General features: G+C 37.5%; 1 protein-coding gene across 1 annotated transcript; it reads left to right on the top strand.

Annotated features, from left to right (window-relative positions):
- Positions 1–2,148: 2,148 nt before the first annotated feature.
- Positions 2,149–17,277, top strand: LOC131427784 (nonsense-mediated mRNA decay factor SMG5). The gene is made up of 5 exons (XM_058591286.1): positions 2,149–2,809; positions 13,350–16,056; positions 16,115–16,244; positions 16,305–16,463; positions 16,526–17,277. The coding sequence occupies exons 1-5, from the start codon at positions 2,772–2,774 to the stop codon at positions 16,741–16,743; spliced, it is 3,252 nt and encodes a 1,083-aa protein (XP_058447269.1). The 5' UTR covers positions 2,149–2,771; the 3' UTR covers positions 16,744–17,277.
- Positions 17,278–22,457: the final 5,180 nt, after the last annotated feature.

The raw sequence follows: 22,457 nt of genomic DNA, 5'->3' as shown, positions 1-22,457 counted from the left end.
CTTCAAATAATGATTGAACTGAAGTTGACAGTGAACCGAATTCATCGAGGGGTCCTATTCAAATTATACATGAGAAATCGCAGACTAGGGTAACAAAAGGTATTTTGGCCCACTTTAGGATTGATTTTATTTTGGCCAACTTTTAAAAAATATTCACCAAATGTTGTAATGTCTTTGAAAAACACTTCCGCAATTTTATTTGATTAGCTTCAAATTGATGCAACATGAGTTATTTAACATCGATTAAATCCATAAAGTTTGTTAGGTGGGCTAAAATATATGAAGTGGCCAAAATACCTCTGTTACCCGACTCTCTCTTGAGGTTATCTTTGGTAACCTTTAATAACGATGGTTCAGAAAACCGTTGGTAAATTTAAAAATCCGATAGTCCCACGACAAAAAGCCCTAACTGCAAATGAGAGCCTCTCTTTGTTTACTCTTTCGTTTGATTATTACGGAGCCATAACTGCCATTTATCCATAGTTTCCAATATCAATCGAAAGCGTGTAGTATTACCAAATACAAATAATAATACCCCTAAGTCCCATATAAACGAATCGCCAATGTTTGGTTCACAGCATGAACAAGTAAGCCTAGCAAATATCTCCCTTTCGTTGCTATAGTTTGAAAATGTGGAAGGAGATCGTTTCTGGCAACGCTTTATGCTAGTTGCTACGGTGCAAAACAAACTTGTTTGTTTATGTTTATCGTTGCTGTTCTTTATTTTTCAAAACTCGAAGATTACAAAATCCTATCCCATTCCGTACATTTTCACGTTATACGAAGATGTCATCGTAAACGTAATCTCTATGTTACAATACTATGAAACGCAACCCTAGAAGATCAACTGATCGCTTCCGCATAGTGAGACAACATTTGCAATTTACATTGGCGGCATTACCTACATACATGGCTCATCTCAGGCTCATCTACTATGCTTATTGATACAATTCATTTTTCATAGACTTTTGTTACTTTTTCCTATCAACAGCGTTTTGGTGAATATCAAGAATTGATTCATCAAGCTGTTAAACAGAACATTTTCAATTTTAGAAACGTCAGATTATGCTATGCAGCTGAGCAAAGCTTTCGGTTAGCATTGTAAATAAATGGTAAAGATTCAGTTGATGGAATGTATTTTTAGTCTGTAGCTTTACAAATCACTTTAAAAAATGTACTGACTTAATGAACCGACCTTCGTAACATTTCTTTTACTTGTTTGACCATCGCCAGGAGAAAGACTTAAATCAGTTGCTTTATCCTGTAGTTCATTTTCATTTTCCTTGCCCATAGTTTCGATCACCTACAAAATATAGATACACACAGGTCTTGCCGTTAGCACAAATGCATAATGAAATGAATTTTCTGAGTCGTCGAGTCAGTACCTTCAAAACATCTTCCAGTTTGATGTGCCATCGTGATCGTCGTTAATATCACCGTCTCGTCCTGCTCTTCCGACTTCGCTTGTGAATTTGTTTTCGTATTTTTCACTATAATAAACAGTAACTATGGTGATCTAGTTCTTACCCTTCAGCGTTGCTAGTTTTATAGAAAATTCGTTAAAGTACATTGTCACTCTGATATGACAGTGTACCGCACGATGCAAAATGTGTCCTTGAAAATCTGTCGGAGTACTCCGTATTATAATTTGTATTTGGTATTACCTTGAAAGTTTTGCAAAGAGTAAGGCGTCAAATATCAAATCAGTGCGGTGAATCGTGTAAGAAAAAGAAAACAAAGAGAAACTGTCATTTGCAGTTAGGCCCTTTTGTCGTGGGACTGTCGAATTGTTGGTGCTCATACAACCCTGATCCATGACTGTCGCTTACAACCCTGATCCATGACTGCCAACCTTAAACAAATTTCAAATTATCAGTTGTCAAGTTGATAGTGTTGCCAATTATTAAGGTCCTTTGTAAGATGTAACTGAATTTAGAAATCATTATAAAAAACAGGTTAAGAAAGTTTCGTAACAGAACATGTACAATTAAAATCGTTATATATACATATCGAAATATACCTTTTAAATTATCTATTAGATTTCTATTGTAATATCATAGATTCGTATGGTTCTGGTAGCTGAGTATTAAACGTTTCTAGGTGTACATGTTTTTGGCAACCCATGCATATTCAGTTATCTATGTATTTTTCTTATCCCAATTCCCAACACACAGCGAGTGAGAAAACACATTTTAATGAAACTGACGTAAGGGTTTTCGAAACGAAATTTTATATCAGTGAATTCTTTCAATCTTGTGAAATTCGTCCCACAGCGCCCGTATAAAGGTGTTTGGGAGCTTTTCTGTGAATATCCACTTCAGCAGGTAGTAGCATTAATTGTGATGAAGGTTTGGGCTGAAAATGCTTTGAAAATGGGAAATTCGGTTCCGTCAATAGTCGCTAGTGAAAAATTTGTACTTTCGGAATATACGTATTTCACTTTGGAAGGTGCTAGTGCCACTACATCCTGACGGGATAAAATTGTTGAAGTGCGGATTGCTTCATATGCGTAAATCGCAAGATATCTGACGCGTTAGCTAACAAAAGGATCATTGTGGTATAATAAGTATACCTATGCTGAAAGGTTCAACCATTTGTACCATTCACTGCAGTCGAGGAGTAACCACTATCTGAGAAGGAGAGCAAAAAAGAAAAAAAAGTATCGCTGCTACGTAATAGCTTATTTTGTGAAGTTTTTCGTGTTTGAACTGTTTTGCATTTGTTGGAAAGTCGGTGCTCTACTCCATCGAGAAGAAAGCTTCGTGTAAACAATGGAATATTCTAGTAATGACGTGAAGCAGCTGTTCAGGTGAGTCATTCTACTCGTCCAATGGAAATAAAGTTGCCTATGTTTAATTGTTTCGTTGACGTATGCTATATTGTTCTAAACGTGCAATAGTTTGTCAATTTCTAGTCATAGTTGAGAAATTAGGGCTACACCAACGGCTATAAAATTGTTTCGCGAATCGCTTGGTACGGGGCACAACTTGTACGTCTATACCTTGGAAGTTTCCGTGTTTATTTCTGAAGAATTGTTTGATTTTTAAAGTCAATTTACAATCGGTGGTCTTGAAAAATATACAGAACTAAAGAAAAACGATTTTAATTCTGTAATCGTATAATCTATTCTGCTCAACGCGATATTTGTTGTACTTGTCGTTTATCACGTAATCTGATTTTTTTCGTTTCGATTTAGCCATCCTACATTATTGCTGTTAATGTTATTGATGGAATTGCATTTGTCACGTCCGTGTTAATTATAGATGAAAATTTTTCGATAAGTTTGTGCCAATACCAGTAGGAACTGAGAGTACTTCGTATCAAAAGGGAAGAAGTACTGTCCAACGCTATCATCGGTTTTTGCTAGCCAATAAAAATACATTTCTAGTGCTGGAGCGGGAAATATTTCTAGAAAGCCTACTATCAAGATAAACCAGCCCGGAACATTATACCGATGCAGAACTTCTCCATATTTTTACAGACTTAGTATACAGGACATGATTGCATGTTGCATGATCAGTGTCTTACCCAGAGATGCCAGGCAGCGTTGCCGCGTCATTTTTGTCCAAAAATCTGTATTCGGCGTAAGATTTTATCTGTACCATATCGGTACCAGAATCTCTTCCACATAAGTACCAGGAAAATGTCACCAAAGCTCATTTTGGTGAGCAAAAATAGGTCCCACCACAACCTTTTCTCATGTCTATCCAAGCTAAAAACCAAAATTGGTATTTATCTGTATGATTCGTGAATTATCGGTATTTTTTGAGTGCATATCTGTATTGCGGTAAGGAGGTCAAAAATCTGTATAAATACCGAGAAATCGGTATACCTGGCAACGTTGATGCCAGGTTTATAGATTTGTCTACAGATTTCGCTGCAGACTTGAAAATCGAGTTCTTCGCGGACTTTCGTCAACATTTACAGACCTTAATTGACTGCGCTGGTTTTTTCTTTGCTGACCAAGGTAGTTTTGTGTGTCATATTTTATAGAGAAATGAAAGCCCGCAGACATTTTGTCGGATTTACAGGCTTTTGCAAGCCTGTCTGAAGATATTTGGAATTTTTACCTGACATATCTAGTCTCTGGACCTTCTGAGTCACGACCTTCTCAAGTGAAAATCAGCGCGATTACAACTTGTAGGTCGAGTAATAAGCAAAATAATATGCTGACTCGACTGACGAGATGACTATTGGTACAATTCCCCTATTTGATTTCTTTCTTTGAAAGCTGAAATTGGGTTTGAAGGTCTATTTAGAACCTTAAAAAGTTTCGATTTATTAGGTCTATTTCTCGCAGAAATGCGAATCTACGTTTAATTTTTGTTTGTGGTTCCTCAACTATGGATTCTATGGCAGGATCACGAGAACGTAGATGTTGTCAGGGTCGGATAAAGGCATAGGCCTAAGGCACCAAGATTAAGGGGGCGCCGAAATTTGGAAAACGTTTTTTTTCTTTGTCTTGAACTTTTTGATCGTGGAAAATGTGCGATTTTATCAAACAGAATTTCTTACGAATGGAAAGTACACTTTAATGATTCAAACCATAAAGGATCATTTTTATGATTTTTGACCCTTTGCGGGACGATCGGTTGGGTAAAGATTGCAGATGATTCATAACAAAAGTTGACTACACCAAAAATGAACCTTGAGCCAGTCCTTCGGGAGATTGAGCAGTTGGAAATTTTTTCGATGACTTTCCTAGCTTGAATTATGTAGTTTTCCAATTTCATGATTCACATTGTTCTTCAATGTGAGATTTGTATCCTAACTTATTAGTTATATGATAATCGGAGATACATTATTGCTCATATTAACTTTGTTATAATATTCTACGAAAGATATACTGTAAAAGATAGAAAGTACCTCAAGAGTCAGGGCATGAATTTTGCATTATGTTTGCATATATTGTCCTGAATGTGAAGTAGTTGATCACATGTGTTTCCTGTTCAATTTCATCTATTGGGATCTGGCTTAATACAAGAAAAAAAACAATGTATTAGAACCATAAGACCATCCATTTGAATCTAAGTGTGTGAAAATCAGTTAAGTATTCTATTAATTTTTGAAGTCGCACATTTCATGATGAGAAACACCATATCAAACAACACCACAGTACTTAATTTTCTACTAGCTAAAAACATTGCAAACAAAGCAGAATCAAAGGAATTCACCGAAAAGAATGTAGCATCTGAAAAGGTCCTAGGTGTATACTGGGATACAACTCGGGATACAATTGGGTACCGATTGGAACAATACGATCCTGAAGTAACAAATTTGGAAAGAAGGCTCTGATTGGTATGACAAAATATCAACCAAACTGATGGAGACTTGGAGAGTTTGGATAGAAAAACTGTCTACCATAACCACGTTAAATATCCCAAAGTATTACTTTACACACAAACTGAACGCAAAGCTATATGAGCTACATGCTTTTGTCGATGCGTCAGAAAAGGTTTTCTCGGCAACAGTATATTTGTACGCAGAAACTACGCATGGACACCAAGTTAGCTTGATAGCAGCAAAAACAAGGGTTGCGCCAAATAAGGTAATGACAATTCCCAAACTCGAGCTTCAAGCTGCAGTACTGGGAACAGGATTAGTTACCACGGTAAAACGAGAATTACGAGTAAAAATCTCAAACGTAACAATGTGGTCAGATAGCAAGACCGTACTTTCCTGGATACGTAGCGACCATCGGAAGTATAAAATCTTCGTAGCTAATCGTGTAAGCGAAATATTTGAAGGAACGACTATTTCTCAGTGGAGATGGGTACCGTCGGAACAAAATCCAGCAGATGAAGCAACACGAGATAATTATATCGCAAGAGTCTATATGGTACACGGGGCCGGCCTTTCTGAAGAAAGAGAGGGATGTCTGGTCAAAAGACGAAAATCAAACTGCAGAAACCGATGAAGAAAAAAGGATCTGTAACATACAAGAGGTACAACCCCCAATAACTATACAAACAGATTGGTGCTCAGACTGGAGACGACTAAAAAAAGCAGCTAGTTACTGGATAAAGTACGTCGAGAAACTGAAAGCAAAAGTAACGAAAACCGATTTCAACAGGCACATAACGCCTGCTAACTTTAAACTAGCAGAAATCCTACTATTGAGACAAACTCAAGAGCAGTCCTTCCCATCAGAACTTATTTCATTACTTAACAACGACAATATTCAACGAGAGAGTTCTGTCAAAGGCCACGATTTAGAATTGAATGAAAACGGTCTCATTAGGATCTCCGGACGAGTAGAAAACATGAACCCTATACTACTACCAAACAAAGGTCATGTAACAAACCTCATTACAGAGCATTTCCACGAACAATACCTACATCGAGAAACGGAAACTGTCATAGCTCAAATACGCAAATATTTCTGGATTCTCAACATTAGGACCGCTGTGAAAAGAGTTGCAGCGAAATGTCAGTTCTGTAAAAATAAAAAAAGGGGGGGGGGGGGGGGAATGTCAGAGACATAACTGGATGTCGTGAATACGGATAAAACTGACACGATTTCTTTACCCTTTCGAATTCGAATTGATAGCTGATCGATTGTGTGAATTGTGAAACTTTTTACGCCTTTTTATCTCATTTCGGATTTGCATATTTCATTGAAAGAATCTATCAAGATGCTGTACACGATTCATTAGAGCCATTAGAAAGGCTGATTTTATATAATGTTGTCCACTTTTCATTTTTCGTTTTCTTTCTCTCCAATGCAAACGACCAGAAGCTATGTTGCATGATGCAATCGCTCTTGTTTGAGTTTAAACTAGCTTTGCGTACAAACCGCAACACATCCGCTCGCAGTGCCAAATGATGCGAAAGTGGTTTAATGCGTCTTCTCGCCTTGACGACGGGAATGCAAATGAGAACTACAACCTGAGCGTTTGAGATGAAGAAGATGCACTCTCCGAGTCCATAATCTGTCCGAATCATGCCCACGACGTCCGCTTCCATCCAACGCACAAGAAGAAATGATCGATTTTCGACCACGGTTCCCCTTTTATACGCAGTCAGTTGAAGATATGTGCCTGACTACCTCAAAATCGTCGTCCTTGCGCGAAAAACCCAAGCAAAAGTAAAGAGTTTTCCGCGTTGTTTTAAATTTTTAGAAAACTTAATTTTTTAGTTGTTTGTGGTTATCTCACACTGTTGAAAATATTATCCTAAATTCCTGATCATATTTTTGATGAAATAGTGAAAGAATTATGTTGCTGCTATTAATACAAGTCGAGATATTCACGATTAAGTTCTGCCCATTCTTCCATATGCCTAATTTTGAAAAGGCGCCCCATAGTAAAGTAAGTCGTATTCACGACAAAAACACAAGCCCCCACCCACCTAAAATGGGCAATCTGCCAAGCTGTCGAACGACTCCCGGACTTAAACCATTTACACACACAGGAGTAGACTTTTTTGGACCTATGGAGATCGTGATTGGAAGAAGATGCGAGAAGCGCTGGGGCGCACTTTTCACCTGCATGGCCACCCGAGCGATACACCTCGAGTTAGCAGATGACTTAAGTACAGATTCACTTATAATCTGCATCAAAAATCTCCAAAGCAGACGCGGCAAGGTATCGGAAATGTATAGCGATAATGGAACTAATATGGTTGGAGCTTGTAAACTTATGAAGGAATTAGAGTGCCGAACAGCCATCGAAGGAATAAAATGGAATTTTATACCACCCTCTGCTCCACATTTTGGGGGGAGCTTGGGAACGCATGATACAAGAAGTCAAAAAACTTCTTAATGAAAAATTATGGCCGGTATCAAAACCAAAAGAAAGGGTGCTAAGAAATGCTTTAATTGAAATAGATCATTTTTTAAACAGTCGACCGCTTACACACATACCCATGGATGCCAACGATGATGAACCCTTAACTCCAAATCATTTTTTGATTGGATGCTCAGGAGGAACATATCCATCTCCTAACGATACAACCAAAACCGAAGCGTCAAGAGAAAACTGGAAGAAAACTCAACTTGCTACTAGTAAATTCTGGGATAGATGGAATACTGAATACCTTCCCAAATTAAACAAAAGAGAAAAATGGAGACAAACCGCTGACCCTTTACAACCCGGCGATGTCGTAGTTTTCCCAGAAGAAGGCAAGAAGGAAAAATTCCATAAAGGGATTATAACAGAAGTACGAAGATCAAAAGACGGACAGACAAGGTCCGCTATAGTACAAACAGAGAACACAAAACTTATACGTCCTACAGTGAAATTAGCAAAATTAAACGTTAAGGGAGAAACGACCAATTTCTCGACGAAGCGTAAAGAATGCGACCAGACCTCAGCTTCAAGAGCAAACATGACAGACTGGGGCAAGCGTCGAAAGATCGACATAGATCTTGTAAAGCAGCTAGCAGAAAAACATAAAACGGTCATCCATCTAGACCGAGAAAGCGAGTAATAAAAGCTAAACCAAATATGTGGGCCAAAATGCTCGTGACGACAGCAGCACTAATATCGTTAGATCAATCTTCCGGATTGAAACTAAAGCCGATATCAGATACAGGATTCATTTTCGATCACGAAGGATCTTGTCTTCTGAAGTCAGCTGTCTGGACTACTTAAATTGCCACTAATGCATCACCGACCGAAGACGCAAATTTTATTAATAGTATTTGTATGAACATTAAAACCGCTGTTGAAGCGGTAAAGAAGGAGATGAACCGCCCGACACTCATCGATTTGACCGCCTCCATAGAACAACAATGTATTGCAGCTAAACAGGAGATTTTAGAGCCAGCCAGAACAAAAAGAGTAAAAGGAATCTTCGGATTTCTCAAGGATTTGTTATTCGGAGGTAATGAGCTAGAAGACCAAATTACGGCAATGCACATGAACGAAGAACAAAAGATTCATGACGTCACATATAGCATAAATCAACTAAGTGAAAAAACAAATTAACAAACGAACTTCTTTGAAAAAAGGATTCGTCATGCATGCTTTCAACGGTATAGAAAAATTAAACCAAAGATTTACCATAGCTTATGCCAAAATCTTATCCGATCATTTATTGGACACCATGATGTTAGCTAAACAACTGATAGAAAGCATCATCTTCCGACATAGAAAACTGAAAAATCATCCTATCACTTTAGAAAAAAAAATATAAATTTATCCAACAAATAAATAAACATCTTCCTAATGATAGTTTTGTTCCATTGGATAAATTTGCAACCCAATACGAAGTCAACCTGAAAAACAGTACATATCAAATAACAATGAAATCCATGATTATTTCGAAGGAACCATATGAAATATTCAGGGTAATACGTATACCAGACATCAAAAATAGGACAAGAATTTTCATCGATCCACCAAAAATAGCGATTCATCAACACTATAAGTACTTCTATCCATCAGCAAATATAAAGCAATTGAACAAATCACATGTTTTGCACGAACGCACAACTATTCAAACGGTAATGACGTGTATTCCTGCCGCTATATTTCACCAACATCCTATTGGAAAATGCCCTACAACTAATCTACCGACCTATTACACAGAGGTAGTTTCATTATCTAGATCAAATACAATACTATATACTATAATAATATATACAATACTATATATAGACCAAGGTTCAGAAGAACCTTTGACTACACACGAATCACCCAATCAACAGCAGAAAACATTTAAGAACGACCATGGCTCAATATACAACATCACCTATCCTGGCTATCCTGGCAATTTTATCAACAGTACTCATCGCAGCTATAGTTATCAGTACGATCTACTATACGAAAAGCAGCGGACGACGACCAATTACAAAACGACCAATGTTCAAAATGACGAATAAACCCACCCCTTTTTTCGCGTAGAAGACCACCAAGAAAGATAACAGCCATAAGCGATGAAACAGTTTAAGCTTGTATAGCAAAATTTAGATTATATTGTTGCAAAATCAAAGTAGATAATCAGAAACACACTATAAAAAACTTAACTTATAACAAGCGTAAACAAATAATGCAAAATTAAGTTATAAGGTACTCGTACGCAAAGAGAACATTGACTAGCAATGAACTATGAAGCGTCGGCAGCTTGTTCTTGTAAGATCTACTGGATAGACTTACGGGGCCCGGTATACCGCCGACGCAAACCTTAAATCCAAAACAAAAATCAGCTGTTATTGCCGTAACACTCGTTCATTCATGATTAAAGAAACTTTGACCGCAATAATTCATACAACTAGTACTTACTACACACCGCGAGGAACAATCAAATTACATCAACTGCACTCGGCGTTGAATCCGGTCGGTCACATAATAAAACAGACAAATTACTCAAACGTATTGAGGCAAGCCCCCACGATCAGCATCTCAAACAAATGCTATCACATATCTCTAAAAAGGTCGACTCCATGAAAAAGGCGAATAAAAAAAATTATTACGAAAAACTTCTCATTAACGTACCTCATTCGAAATCTTGGGCAAATATAAAAATCTACGTTCGGACTAACAAAAGAAAAGGATAAGATACGCTTGATCGATAGGGGCAACAACATTAATGACAACAAGGAAGTTTGTGATATTTTCAACAAATTCTTTTCAAATATCGGTTACGAATTAGCTAAAGCTATTCCTGTAAACTCATCTTTTTATCCAATTTGTAACGTTCGTCGTGTTTGTGATTCTATTTTTCTACGTCCTTCATCTGTAAATGAAGTGATACTGTTAATACAAGGTTTGGATAATAAGAAGAGTAACGGCCCTGATAACGTCTCTGTCAGTGTACTAAAAAATAATTCATTTGCATTCGCTAAAATACTCTCTCAGTGCTTTAACGTAATTATTCAGACCGGTTACTACCCTGATTGCCTCAAGGTGGCTAAAGTCATTCCTGTGTTCAAATCGGGTGACCGTTATGATTGTAATAATTACCGTCCTATATCTACATTGTCCGTATTCAGCAAAATATTTGAAAAACTTCTAGTCACTAGACTTAACGAATTTCTAAGTAAGCATAATATTCTCTTTAAATTCCAATATGGTTTCAGACAAGGTTCTAGCACCCAAACCGCTATAATTAAATTAGTTGACGAAATTAAAGCGAGATTGATAGTAAAAATATAGTTGGTGCATTATTTTTAGACCTTAAAAAAGCTTTTGACACATTAGATCATAGTATACTTTTGGACAAACTCGATTGCTATGGGATCAGGGGCATTGGTAATTCAATTATCCGTAGTTACTTGACTAATAGGAAACAATTTGTATCCATCGAAAGTGACAGTAGCAACCTTGCTCCAATAAACATTGGTGTTCCACAAGGAAGTAATATTGGTCCACTATTGTTTCTTTTATATATTAATGATATAAGTAATTTACATCTTAAAGAAACTCCACGACTATTCGCCGACGACACAGCTCTGTTCTATCCTGACAGTGACATCAATGCTATTATTAACTTAATGGAAAGTGATTTAAGAACTCTTGATTAATATTTCAATGCGAACTTATTATCATTAAATGCCACAAAGACTAAGTATATGATTTTCCGTTCCATAAGGAAAATTATCCCAACGCATTATTATCCCCAGCTCGGACACAATATTATTGAAAAAGTTGACTATTTCAAGTATATGGGCATATATTTCGACCCCACATTAACCTGGGCTCACCACATAAAGTTTTTTGCCAAGCACGTGGCGTCGTACTGCGGTATTTTATGGAGAGTCAAGTCCTTTGTTCCCCAGCGTGTTCTGTTAAATTTTTATTTTGCTTACATCCATTCACAGCTCAACTACTTGGTGTCGGTGTAGGGACGAGCCGCTAGTTCTTATCTGAAGAAACTCCAAACCCTACAAAAGAGATGCCTAAAAATCATTTTCAATAAACCCTTACTATTCTCGAGTCTATTGTTATACTCTGACAGAAATCATAATGTTTTACCAATAACATACTTATGTGATGTCCAAACGTTGCTATTCATCCATGATAATTTGTATAAATCCACAGCACATCATAACCTACAGTTCCCAACTATATCCCATTCTAGAACAACACGCCGTAGTAACAATTTGTTTCGTGTTCGAGCAGCTACAAGCCTTGGTCAAAGACGGATCCTTTTTGTTGGTCCAACTAAATATAATGCACTTCCGCCTGATATGCAAGGAATAAGCAATCGTGCCACATTTGCGGCTAGACTAAAGTACCATTTTAAGCACAGACTGAACGAGATATTTAGCTAATGTAGTTTTTTGTTTCATAATGTAATGTATTTATACTGTTGACGATAAATTAATAACTAATTACCTAAAATATTTGTATTTTCTTTCCAACATAGCGTAATAATTAAATTGTGGATCCCTTGAAAGGAAATCTTTTCCACTGGAACTCCACTTTAATAAATTGCACATCAAACCATGAATAAATAGAATCTCAGCGGACTTTGTATCAAAATTAAATTTGTATTTCTAGTATTATTATTGCCAGTGTCTATTTGTTTCTTGTTTTTCCGCTGAGACTAGTTGCGTCCACTACCAGGGGGCTTCAAATTGAAGCATTTTGGTGTGGGGGAGTGTGGTGGGCAAAAAATTATGCTAAGTCAACATTCTCGATGCCGATGCCATTGTCGCACCGCGATATATTGATATATTAATATTATGTTATTATTATGTTATTGAATATATCGATATATTAATTAATATTAATATATCGATATATTCAATAACATAAGCAGCGCTCTTCGTTGCTTTTCCACTTTGCATCCCTTGGTCGATCTACTTCCTTGTTTTTAACGCAGGCGGGAAATCAGATTAACCACACGACCAGACTTAGTATAGGTTTGTTACGCAGGACGATACTAACTGGACGAAGGACTCCATTCCAAAGTCTATAGCGTGTAGCATTTGTTACGCAGGCGCTACAAACTATAGAATCAATCTAGACTTAGAGGTGGCTTGTACCGCAGGACATCTCTAACTAGAACCTTGGTCGATCGTCGTAAGATCGCTCAACCGGTGGGCGATATTACTAATAAATCTTAGTATCTTACTTTGAAAATAACAAGGACACAATTTTCAATGATACCCATAGAAAATAATTTGTTCGATTCAAAATCAACGGTATCAATTGATACGCGGTTCTCAGCTTCAGAATCCCGAAACGAACACACAATTGCTTAGTCGCCGGAGTGCGTAGAATGACGCTACTATTTTGTGTGACGCATTTCTCATTATCTTCAGGAAAAGTAATAAACTGTGGTGTTTTGCCTTAGCACAGAGATAATGTTTTGAAACGATATTTTTCAAATGTGATATATTTTTGTTCGTGCATCAAACAGAACTCTATTAACGAGCAAAATGTGTTTTTTTTTCGTAGATCCATCTATACATTGGTCAAACAGCAAGATGAGTGCAAATCTTCGCTCTCCGTAGCCGCCATGCAAGCTAATGATTTCCTAGAGGAACACAGACAGTTAGTAGGTCGCTGTGTCACGCTACTTTTCGAGGACTACGAGACGGTGGGCAAAAAAGCTCGCGAAATACTGTGGCGCAAGGGTTATTACGATCTAATTTCGGTGTTCAAGAAACACCATCACCAATTACTGCAACAACGGAGTCAAGCTGCATCTGACGATGTAAATTTGGACAGAAAAGAACAGATGCTGAAACAAGGCGTCGAACGATTGCTTCTGGATGGGATGAACCATCTGAAGGTGATTGTTCTGCGTCTGGCACAAATTTTTAATCTGGAAAATTTACGCTATCTGGTAAGTTATAGCTTGTTGGAGGACTATGACGACGAGTTATTGGTACGGGAATCCAGTTGCTATGAAAATCTTAATCTGAAAGAAGAGAGAAATGACGACGAGAAAAAAGTAATGTACACAAAACAAGAGGTTTCTTTCGCATTCGAATCGATTCACTCACTACTGACGGCTTTGGGAGATCTTCATCGATACTATTGTGAGTTTGGATTAGACGGGTTGACTAACGTCAAAAGTGTTACAGCAAATTACTACTGGGAAGCATTCAAACTCAACACCAAAGTTGGAATCACTCAAAATCAGTTGGGAACTTTGTTCAACGGCGACAACTATAACTTGGATTCGGTCTATCACTATCTATACTCGCTATGCTGTCAAATTCCGTTCGAATGCAGTGAGATGAATGTATGCAAAATTTTTCAAAAAAACATACGATATTTAGAATCGAATGCAAGCGATGAGATAGAAGAGGAAGACTATGCGGTTCGGGAATTCGTAGCAAAGTTTTTGCTTGTGGTTGACGTGTTTTTCTATGACAAAAGCGTTACGGATTTCACGAGCCTGTGCCACTCGGTCCTGATAGACTTCAAGAACATTTTAGGAGCTCGGCAGCTTGTTGACGATGAGTTCTACATGAAGGGTGATTTGATTTTTAAAATAGTGTCGATTCTATTCTTTTGTATGTACAAAGTGAAGGCCAACAATTCTGACAAAATTTATAGCTTAAATGCGTTCATGGTCGCATTATGCTCGGAGCTGCTGGAATACTGCACAATGTCGTTGGAGAAGTATGTGGTTGAAAATGTCAGAGAAGATAAAAAGTTTCGTGAGATGTACATGGCATTATACCAGAAGTATGACGAAGAAGTTCGTAAGTCCCGCATGATGATGAAAGGAAACACGACCGGTCTGATCAAAGATCAAAAGTCGTCGTCTGGCGTAGAGGAGGGCAATGGCAGCGAAGATCACTCAAACAAGGAAAATGATGAAGGTGATAAGAAAAGCCAAACGAGTTGTAAGCAACCCGGTGGTCTGAAGAAACATGTTCGTAGACGCCGCCGAGCTTTGATGAACGAATCGGATTCCGACATTTCGGATGCTGACGATAGAAGTGATTTCCAATTAGACTCGGACTCCGATGATGATGATGATGTGAGCTCAATATCAAGTTTCGAATCGTACGATGATTTTTCGGATGAAGACGAAGAGAAACAGCGCGAAAGCACATTCAAGGAATCTAACGACCGAGAAACAGTCGATTCGGGGGCAATTCTAACTCATACGCATGAGCTTACTGATAAGGAAATCTATAATAACACTAATTCGGATGATCAGGGAGTTCAACTCAAGTTCAAGAAACGGTACCACAAATTGAATCCAAACATTGTTATAGAATTTGCTGAAAATGAGCGTACAATGCGCTCCCTAAAACTCTTGTTCGATTGGTTACATACAAACATGGACATTTTAATAGGATGCTACCAATCGAACCCCGAGTTCATCCATAATATAATGAAATTATTGAACCATTTCAACATCGATATCTTCTCCAATCGCTACTATTTCCCACGAAAGTTGGTAGTAGTGTCAGGCATAAGAGATGAGTTCCGAGAACTGTTTGAAATTCGTAGAACCATTCCGCTGGAAGAGGATATTGCTATGAAACAATTTCCACTTTTCGAAACAGCTCAAGATGAGCTTGATTGGGAAACCAACTACCGTTTGGAGGTTTCCTCTGCGGAGCAAAGTTTTCTTCGGGTCATGAAAATGGTTGATTTCGGCTTTTCACTTTGCAAATCCAAAAAATTCGACTACGCTTTCTGCCCGAAGGCACGTGATTTTAGTCTCAAGATCAAGAAGCAGCGGAAGCCACAACAACAACGTAAGCAAGAGGATCAGAAAAAAGGCACAGAAAAAGGAGTGACCCGTAGTCGCAATCGAGTTCGCCGACGTGAACAGCATGAGGAAAAACGTCGTCTCCGAAAACATCAGGACGACCAAGAGCAACGTGCAGATCTGAGAGATCGTCGGAACCGCGATCGTAATCGTCAGCAAAGCGAACGTCGCAGGGCCTTCACTGCTATCGAGGGACCAAAATCCAGCCAGGAAGGTGATGGCATTAAATCAACCCCTGCCATCATAACGAAAAAAGGCTATTTGAAGAACCGAACCAATGGCAAGGGGCAACTATCAAAACCAGCGAAGGATGAATCTACCCATTCGGATACGACAGCCGATGAAATACATCAAGAAAAAAATATTAATGAATTAATGGGTCAGCTGTGGTTAAGAAATGAAGTTAAGACTTTGGAGTCTAAGGTAATGCTTATAAATATTTTCAATCCTTTGCAAAAAGACATTCCTAGTATATTTGTAGGTGAAACGAGTGGTTAATATTACTTTGACGCCATACTTAATGCTTGACTCGAAATGCTTAACAGAGTACACCTATATCGTCAAAAATTTGGTTAAAACAAAGAAATTCGTTATTCTGATTCCTACTGCGGGTTAGTATTACAAGCTATGTATAAAATATATTGTAAAATTTACCTGTACTTTAATTATAGTTCTTTCGGATTTGGACGAGCTTAAAAAACACAGTGATGGTGCACGCAATGCTATTAAATGGCTTGAGTACGAATTCAGTAAGGGAAATCGGTTCCTTCGTTCGCAGAAAAATCACGAGGTTCTGCCAATGCCCTTGATAAAAGTTCCGAAAAAGCTTGGTAAGATACATACGTCCAATGCACTAATCTGGTACAAGTAATCAACTTGTTTCTTTGTATAGATCGTGATGCCAATGTTTTCTATCAAATCGTTCAGTTTTGCAACCACATCGTCACAAACCATGCCGACAAAGATAGTACCGATATCATCACTTACCTGTCTGGAGAAACGCTACAAGATAAAAAATTACATAATTCCAGCTACATTGGTATTCTGGAAGCGATCCCCGTCAAATTCGAACAAATCGTTTCGTTCTACTCTAGCTACAAAAGAAAATGAGCCTCCAATTGGTAAACGATCTAATGTACGGCATAACTGTCCAAGGAACTCCATTTCTGAATCATGCTCTTGGTAGCCATCGCACGAAACGGTCGTGGGTGGCGGAGGCATGGGTACAAGTAGGATTCAGGGTTGCTTTTTTATCAGATAGAAAAAATCAACAGCAGCAGCAGAAAGCAACAGCAGCAATAGCTCATCAGAGGGAGTAATTCATCAAACAAGGCCACATTAACAGCATAATCCTTCCATTAAATGTGTCTATTACACCTGTTCCTCACAGTGGACGAAGCAGAATTTGGTTGTGGAGAAAACTGAACGGGAGTGAATCAATCAAGGTGAAACCCGCGGTGCAACACGTTTCTTGCTTTCGTTTCTAATTGGTGGGAAGGAAGGAATATCGTTTTGTTGGTTGATATCTACATTTTCTTTTTCTTTAATTCACCATATATAGAACTATAATCATCCTATAAACAGCAATAGAACCAGCAAAACATAAATTTCAATGCCTTGCATCATTAACAAGCCCAAATAATTCACTATTTGCAGACAGGCTAATGACTTCTAATCTATTACAAAATTTAACTACTTTCTTTGCAAAATCTGGAACTGAAGTGATTGACAGTATGTTTAGTTGTTCAGCCATAGTCTCAATATGCAGAGTTTTTTGACAGCTTTTTATTGCATCAAGTGTCAGAGTCATAACAAATTGGTATCATAAAAAAACTATACATGCATTACATTATTGTTTTCTACTGTTACCTTTACAGTAATAGATGGCGTTGTAAACCTGAAGCAAACGTTTTCGGTAATACCTCCCAACTATCTGATATAAACTCCTGGAATAATACAGAATAATGTGTTCTTAATAATCCGAAAATATACTTTTGTGACTAGTGACCAAATAGAAAGTTAGGAATTACCCTGTTTCCCCCATTCGGATTGCGTCACCTCGGTAGCTTTGTAACCGCAGAGGCTTCCTTTTCCTCGTAATAAAATTGAAATTTGGATATACTCAATGTGGCTTCGCCACAAAAGGGTTTCTAACTAAACAGAAGGATAACTACTAGCTTCGACTGGACCGGGAGCACTGGTAGATTATACGTATGTATGCGAGGGGACGCCTCTTACGACATTTTATAAAAAGGCTTCATTCAGGCACTATGCCAAGTGGCTTTATGCCAAATGATTTTGGATAAAGGGCCGCACCCGAAAGTTAAGCTACTCGAGTTACTTATCGAATAATCAAAGTTTTTTGTATTATATAGCCATTTGTTTAAACAAAAACGGACGTTATCAGTTAATAGCTATTTAAAAATCGACTTAAATTACAGTGGTGCGTTTCAATTAAAGCTTTCATGCACACTAAGATTTAATTCCTTTGTTCGGTAATATTTTTGACGAGAACTTTCTGTAATCTATAGAAATAACCGATATTTCGGTACATGGGTTTTATTTAACAAAAATTATTCAAATTTTCACCGAAGCCAAAGCCTTGGTACTACATTCCTGTAGTGGAATTTGACCTTCTGTTTCAACAGACTTCGCAGCCGATTCAGTGTGTACAGAACCATTGCATGGCTGGTGCTACGATTCTACTGACACTACGAATCCTTCCAGGTCGTGGCTCGAACATACGACAACTGGTTTGTAAGACTGGCCCTATGCAATTTTCACCGAACTATCAGTTTAACGTAAATTTTCATTACAGAATTCTGTATCAAATATACAATTGATACGGTAAACCTAAATAGTCGCCGAATACGGTAAAAATCATACTGTCCGTTTGGTAAAGTTATCTTCCAATAACCGAACTTCTGTGAAACTGATTGTCATGAAACTAACCGTCAAGCAGTTATTAAAAGTGTCTTTTTATTACCCAAACGAAAAAAAAATGAAGGGTTCATCGAATGGGTTGAGGTACAGGTGATAAAAGTTTTTATGACATTAGAGCCACTAACAGCTTTTTGTTTACTTATAGGCAGAAAATAAGTTTGTTTCACTTGTCCACTTGCTGCCAACACAAATCGTTCAAGGGTAATTTTTGTTGGACTCGACGGATTGTGCAGTGTTTTGGAAGGCGCTCCTAATTCCGGTCAGTCGGAACATCTGACACTTTTTAAATTTCTCGTGGAATAAAACCATTTTCTTCATTCGTTTTTGTGAATATGTGTTGTTTTTTGAAATCCGAAAATCGCGACGTTATTTTGAAGATAAACTGTACTAGTTAATTCAATTCACTTGGTAATTTAATTATATTTTTAACCAAGAAAACTGGTTATGAAATATCACGATTGATTTGGTAAATAATATATATACACATACGTAATCAAATTCAATTTTCATCTCAAACAAATCGATTTAGCTCAAATTGTGCATAGAGATATTTTGGGGTCTAAATTCAACTCACGCAGTGCGAAAATACGATCGACTCGCACGTTAAGTTAGCGATATTTTTGAATGTCACCTACGTAATAAGTGTTCATAAAACATTTGTCGACAGCCAGAATGACAAAAACTGGAGAAAATGAAAAACCGGATACCACGAAAATCTTGAAAAGGATGTTCAAGCTGTTTCAAGTGACATCACACCCTTTTCATCCGAGAAGTTGGAAGCATGCTGAGAGTGTCTCTAAAACCGTGCATCGAGCTAAAAAATGAGTCGGAATATTGACTTACAAGAGGTGGTGATTTCAAATTGTGACTAAAAGCTAAACAAGTCGGTCAGAGTACGAGCGCGGAAGCTGTACAAGAAGATGCCGACGAAGTTTGAGTGCGTGGAACAGGATGATGGAACCTGCGGTAAAACAGACTAGAAACAGCTATAGAGGGCGGCCATGATGTACTGGATGAGAAAATTCTTTTTCAGGTAGGTATTCCTAACTTCGGACATAGGATTAGGAAGATTTTTGACTCGATAGGCAGATAACGATATGGTTATACCGATATAGGGTAACGGTACCCCCATTCATATCAAATAGATCGTCTTTGAAGTAAAGATAAAAATAGGAGCATTCGTAACGAGCTTTAGCGTCTTTAGAATAGCAGTATTGCACAATTGTCGAACTAGTTTTTCTGTGATAATGTTTCTTAGAGCCGAAACGAAGATATTGTAGTCGATTTTAGCACACTTCGATGACTCGTTGAAAACATTTTAGATCAAACAGTATATTTGCGGCTTTTAGTCATCCAAAAGGAAAAATAGGACAAAATTAGGGTTTAGTGATAAAGATGTGCATATTGTGTTTATTATTTTTTGTTAGTATTTGGTTATATGATTGCTAGAAAAACTCGCAAGTCCTCCCACTCGGTAATAATTAAGCGATATCTAAGTTCGGTTCTCAAAACTACATTGAATCTTTCTTCAAAAGGATATGAAGAAGGAATCGCTATACCATTTAATTCAACAATGATTCATAGGTCAGAATAGAGCTAGGGAATGAACCGCTGAATTAAAAATCCAGAAAATTCGGCTTAAAAAAGTAATTTTTCATTCACTCATTCAACTTGTATTGTAGATGTGAATCTGGCTTTTTCGAATTCGTAAACGGATCCAAACAGAGATATGAAAATTTAAAATATCATACAATTTCGAAATGAAAACCTTCGGAGGAAATTTTAAATGAATGCAGTATTCCTACAGATCTCTTATTGTGTTTAAACTTCAAAAATTTGCAACCAAAGCTCAAAAGTTGTTGTCTTAATTCATTTGTTAAAATTAGAGTAGCAATTTTTTGAGTACGCAAAGTCACATTCAACATCAATATGTCTACTGTTTGATTTTGCTATTTGCTTCTCGATTGTGGTCGTCAAAATTTTGCTTGTGTATCGTGAAAATTCAAACTATATACTATTCGCTCGCAAAGTTTTCGAAGTGGATGAATGTGGTCAAATTAACTGTAACTAATGTAAGCAGACAATTAGGAGATTGTCAGTAAGTCCAGATTGAAAGAGAATTGAAAGGCGAATGTCGCAAAAATCTCGGAAAGAGAGGCCATCTGTTACAAGCTGAACCTCAATCTCTTCATTCAAGCAATGTCGTCTACAATCGTGCATTGAATTAAAAATCTACCAGGACTGTTGACTTACAAGAATTTGTTGAGTTGTGCGATAAGCAAATCAAGTCGGCTGTAAGCGCAAAAAGCTGATAAAGTTTGATTACAGGTGCCATTCGCAAGACGCCATAGCTTCGCCAAATAGAAATATATTGGGATATTGTCAAGCCTAAATTCGATAAGAAGCAATAGATTATTGTCAGTGAGATGCAGTTCAAGGCAAACTGGCGTTCTCTGACGAGGACTCTATACAAAATATGAGGAAAAAAGTCAAACTTTAGGTTCGGATATGCGAATTTCCTAAAAAAAAGCATGAGTGAATATTTTTTCTGTATTTGAATGGATTGAATTTGGAATATAGAAATGATTTTAAATTTCTAATGAAACATTTCAACTATTTACTTATTTGACCAATTTATGATCGTAACACCACTTAAATTTTTATTTGCTTACTTTCAATTTATTTTTTAGAAATATCACAAGAATTGAAGATTCACTATTCATATTATTTTAGTAACTAACAGATTGGCTTGATCCTGGATTGTATTTAACAATGATATATTGAAAAGTTTCCCAAATGTCTATATAAACTTGTCATGAATACATTTGCTCAGAGCCTTTCCCAGGAAGATTTTTTAAAGTAACGAAGCCCACTATTTACGAGTCATTGTCCGTCTGTTAACCATTCTGAGGTTACTACCCACTAAAAATGAGCTAGTGCCCACTGGTGGACTGTAGATACCACTTTGGGAATCACTGGTCTAGGTGATATCCAAGACATCAGTCCATCCAACATCAAAAATATTGGGTAACCGTCAAGCGAAACCTCAAGAAGACGCGAAACGAAGTTGCCAGTGAGATGCGGTACAAGATAAATTAGCGTTCCGCAAAACCTAAGAGAAGAAGTCAAACAAAAGTTCACATTCACGTGATTTTCTAATGAAAAGTTCAACTGATTTAGACACAGTTTTGTTTGAGTAATATTTGGTCGTAACCAGGGGCGGCAACTATGGGGGGAATCACTTTTTGCCCCTCCAAAAGATTTATTGGAGTGGCCATGCCCTTCCAATATTTTGGGAACTGGAATAAATATTTGAAAGTTTACTAGAAATATCTTATGACATTTTTTCTGTAAGCCCCGTAATTTGTCTCCGTAATCGTTCATATTTCTTAACAAAGTTACTAAAAATTTTAAACTAATTTACTACAACTGCTATACTCCATTCGTAACCGAATGTTCGAAGTGAGCACACGCGTTTTTTTAACAATCGACATCGGTAAGACGAAGGTGCCTATCACAGCAGAGGCTGTAGTATAGGCATTAAATAAAAGTGATAAAAAGTAGCATTCCCGCAAGTGAGTTCTGTCTGTGCACCGGTTTTGTATCGGTATCGACAGTAGACGCTATTGTGCTATCCTCGGGCAGCAGTTATTTCTATTGTTTGCTACCCGCATCGCAGCAACCAAATCCTGAGTCAAGGTCACGCTGAAGCACAACGAAGGAGTGAAGGAGCAACTCACCTAACAGCTTACCGTGACATACTGTTAAGTATTTTCTCAAACTTTTTCTTTCAACTTTTACTATTCATATATTTTCTTTTCATTTTATTTCTTTCTTTCTCATTTCAAGTGCGGGAGACTTCTTTACTCCCGCACTTTAAA

Source organism: Malaya genurostris, chromosome 2 (genome assembly GCF_030247185.1).
Source record: "Malaya genurostris strain Urasoe2022 chromosome 2, Malgen_1.1, whole genome shotgun sequence".
Lineage (NCBI taxonomy): Eukaryota > Metazoa > Arthropoda > Insecta > Diptera > Culicidae > Malaya > Malaya genurostris.
The sequence above is the reverse complement of the archived record's forward strand: the minus strand, read 5'-3'. Positions and strand labels throughout refer to the sequence as shown.

Coding starts and splice junctions, on each gene's coding strand:
- LOC131427784 (XM_058591286.1), top strand. CDS start 2,772: ATGGAATATTCTAGTAATGACGTGAAGCAGCTGTTCAG. Junction 2,810..13,349: donor GACGTGAAGCAGCTGTTCAG/GTGAGTCATTCT, acceptor TTTTTTTCGTAG/ATCCATCTATACATTGGTCA. Junction 16,245..16,304: donor TATTCTGATTCCTACTGCGG/GTTAGTATTACA, acceptor CTTTAATTATAG/TTCTTTCGGATTTGGACGAG.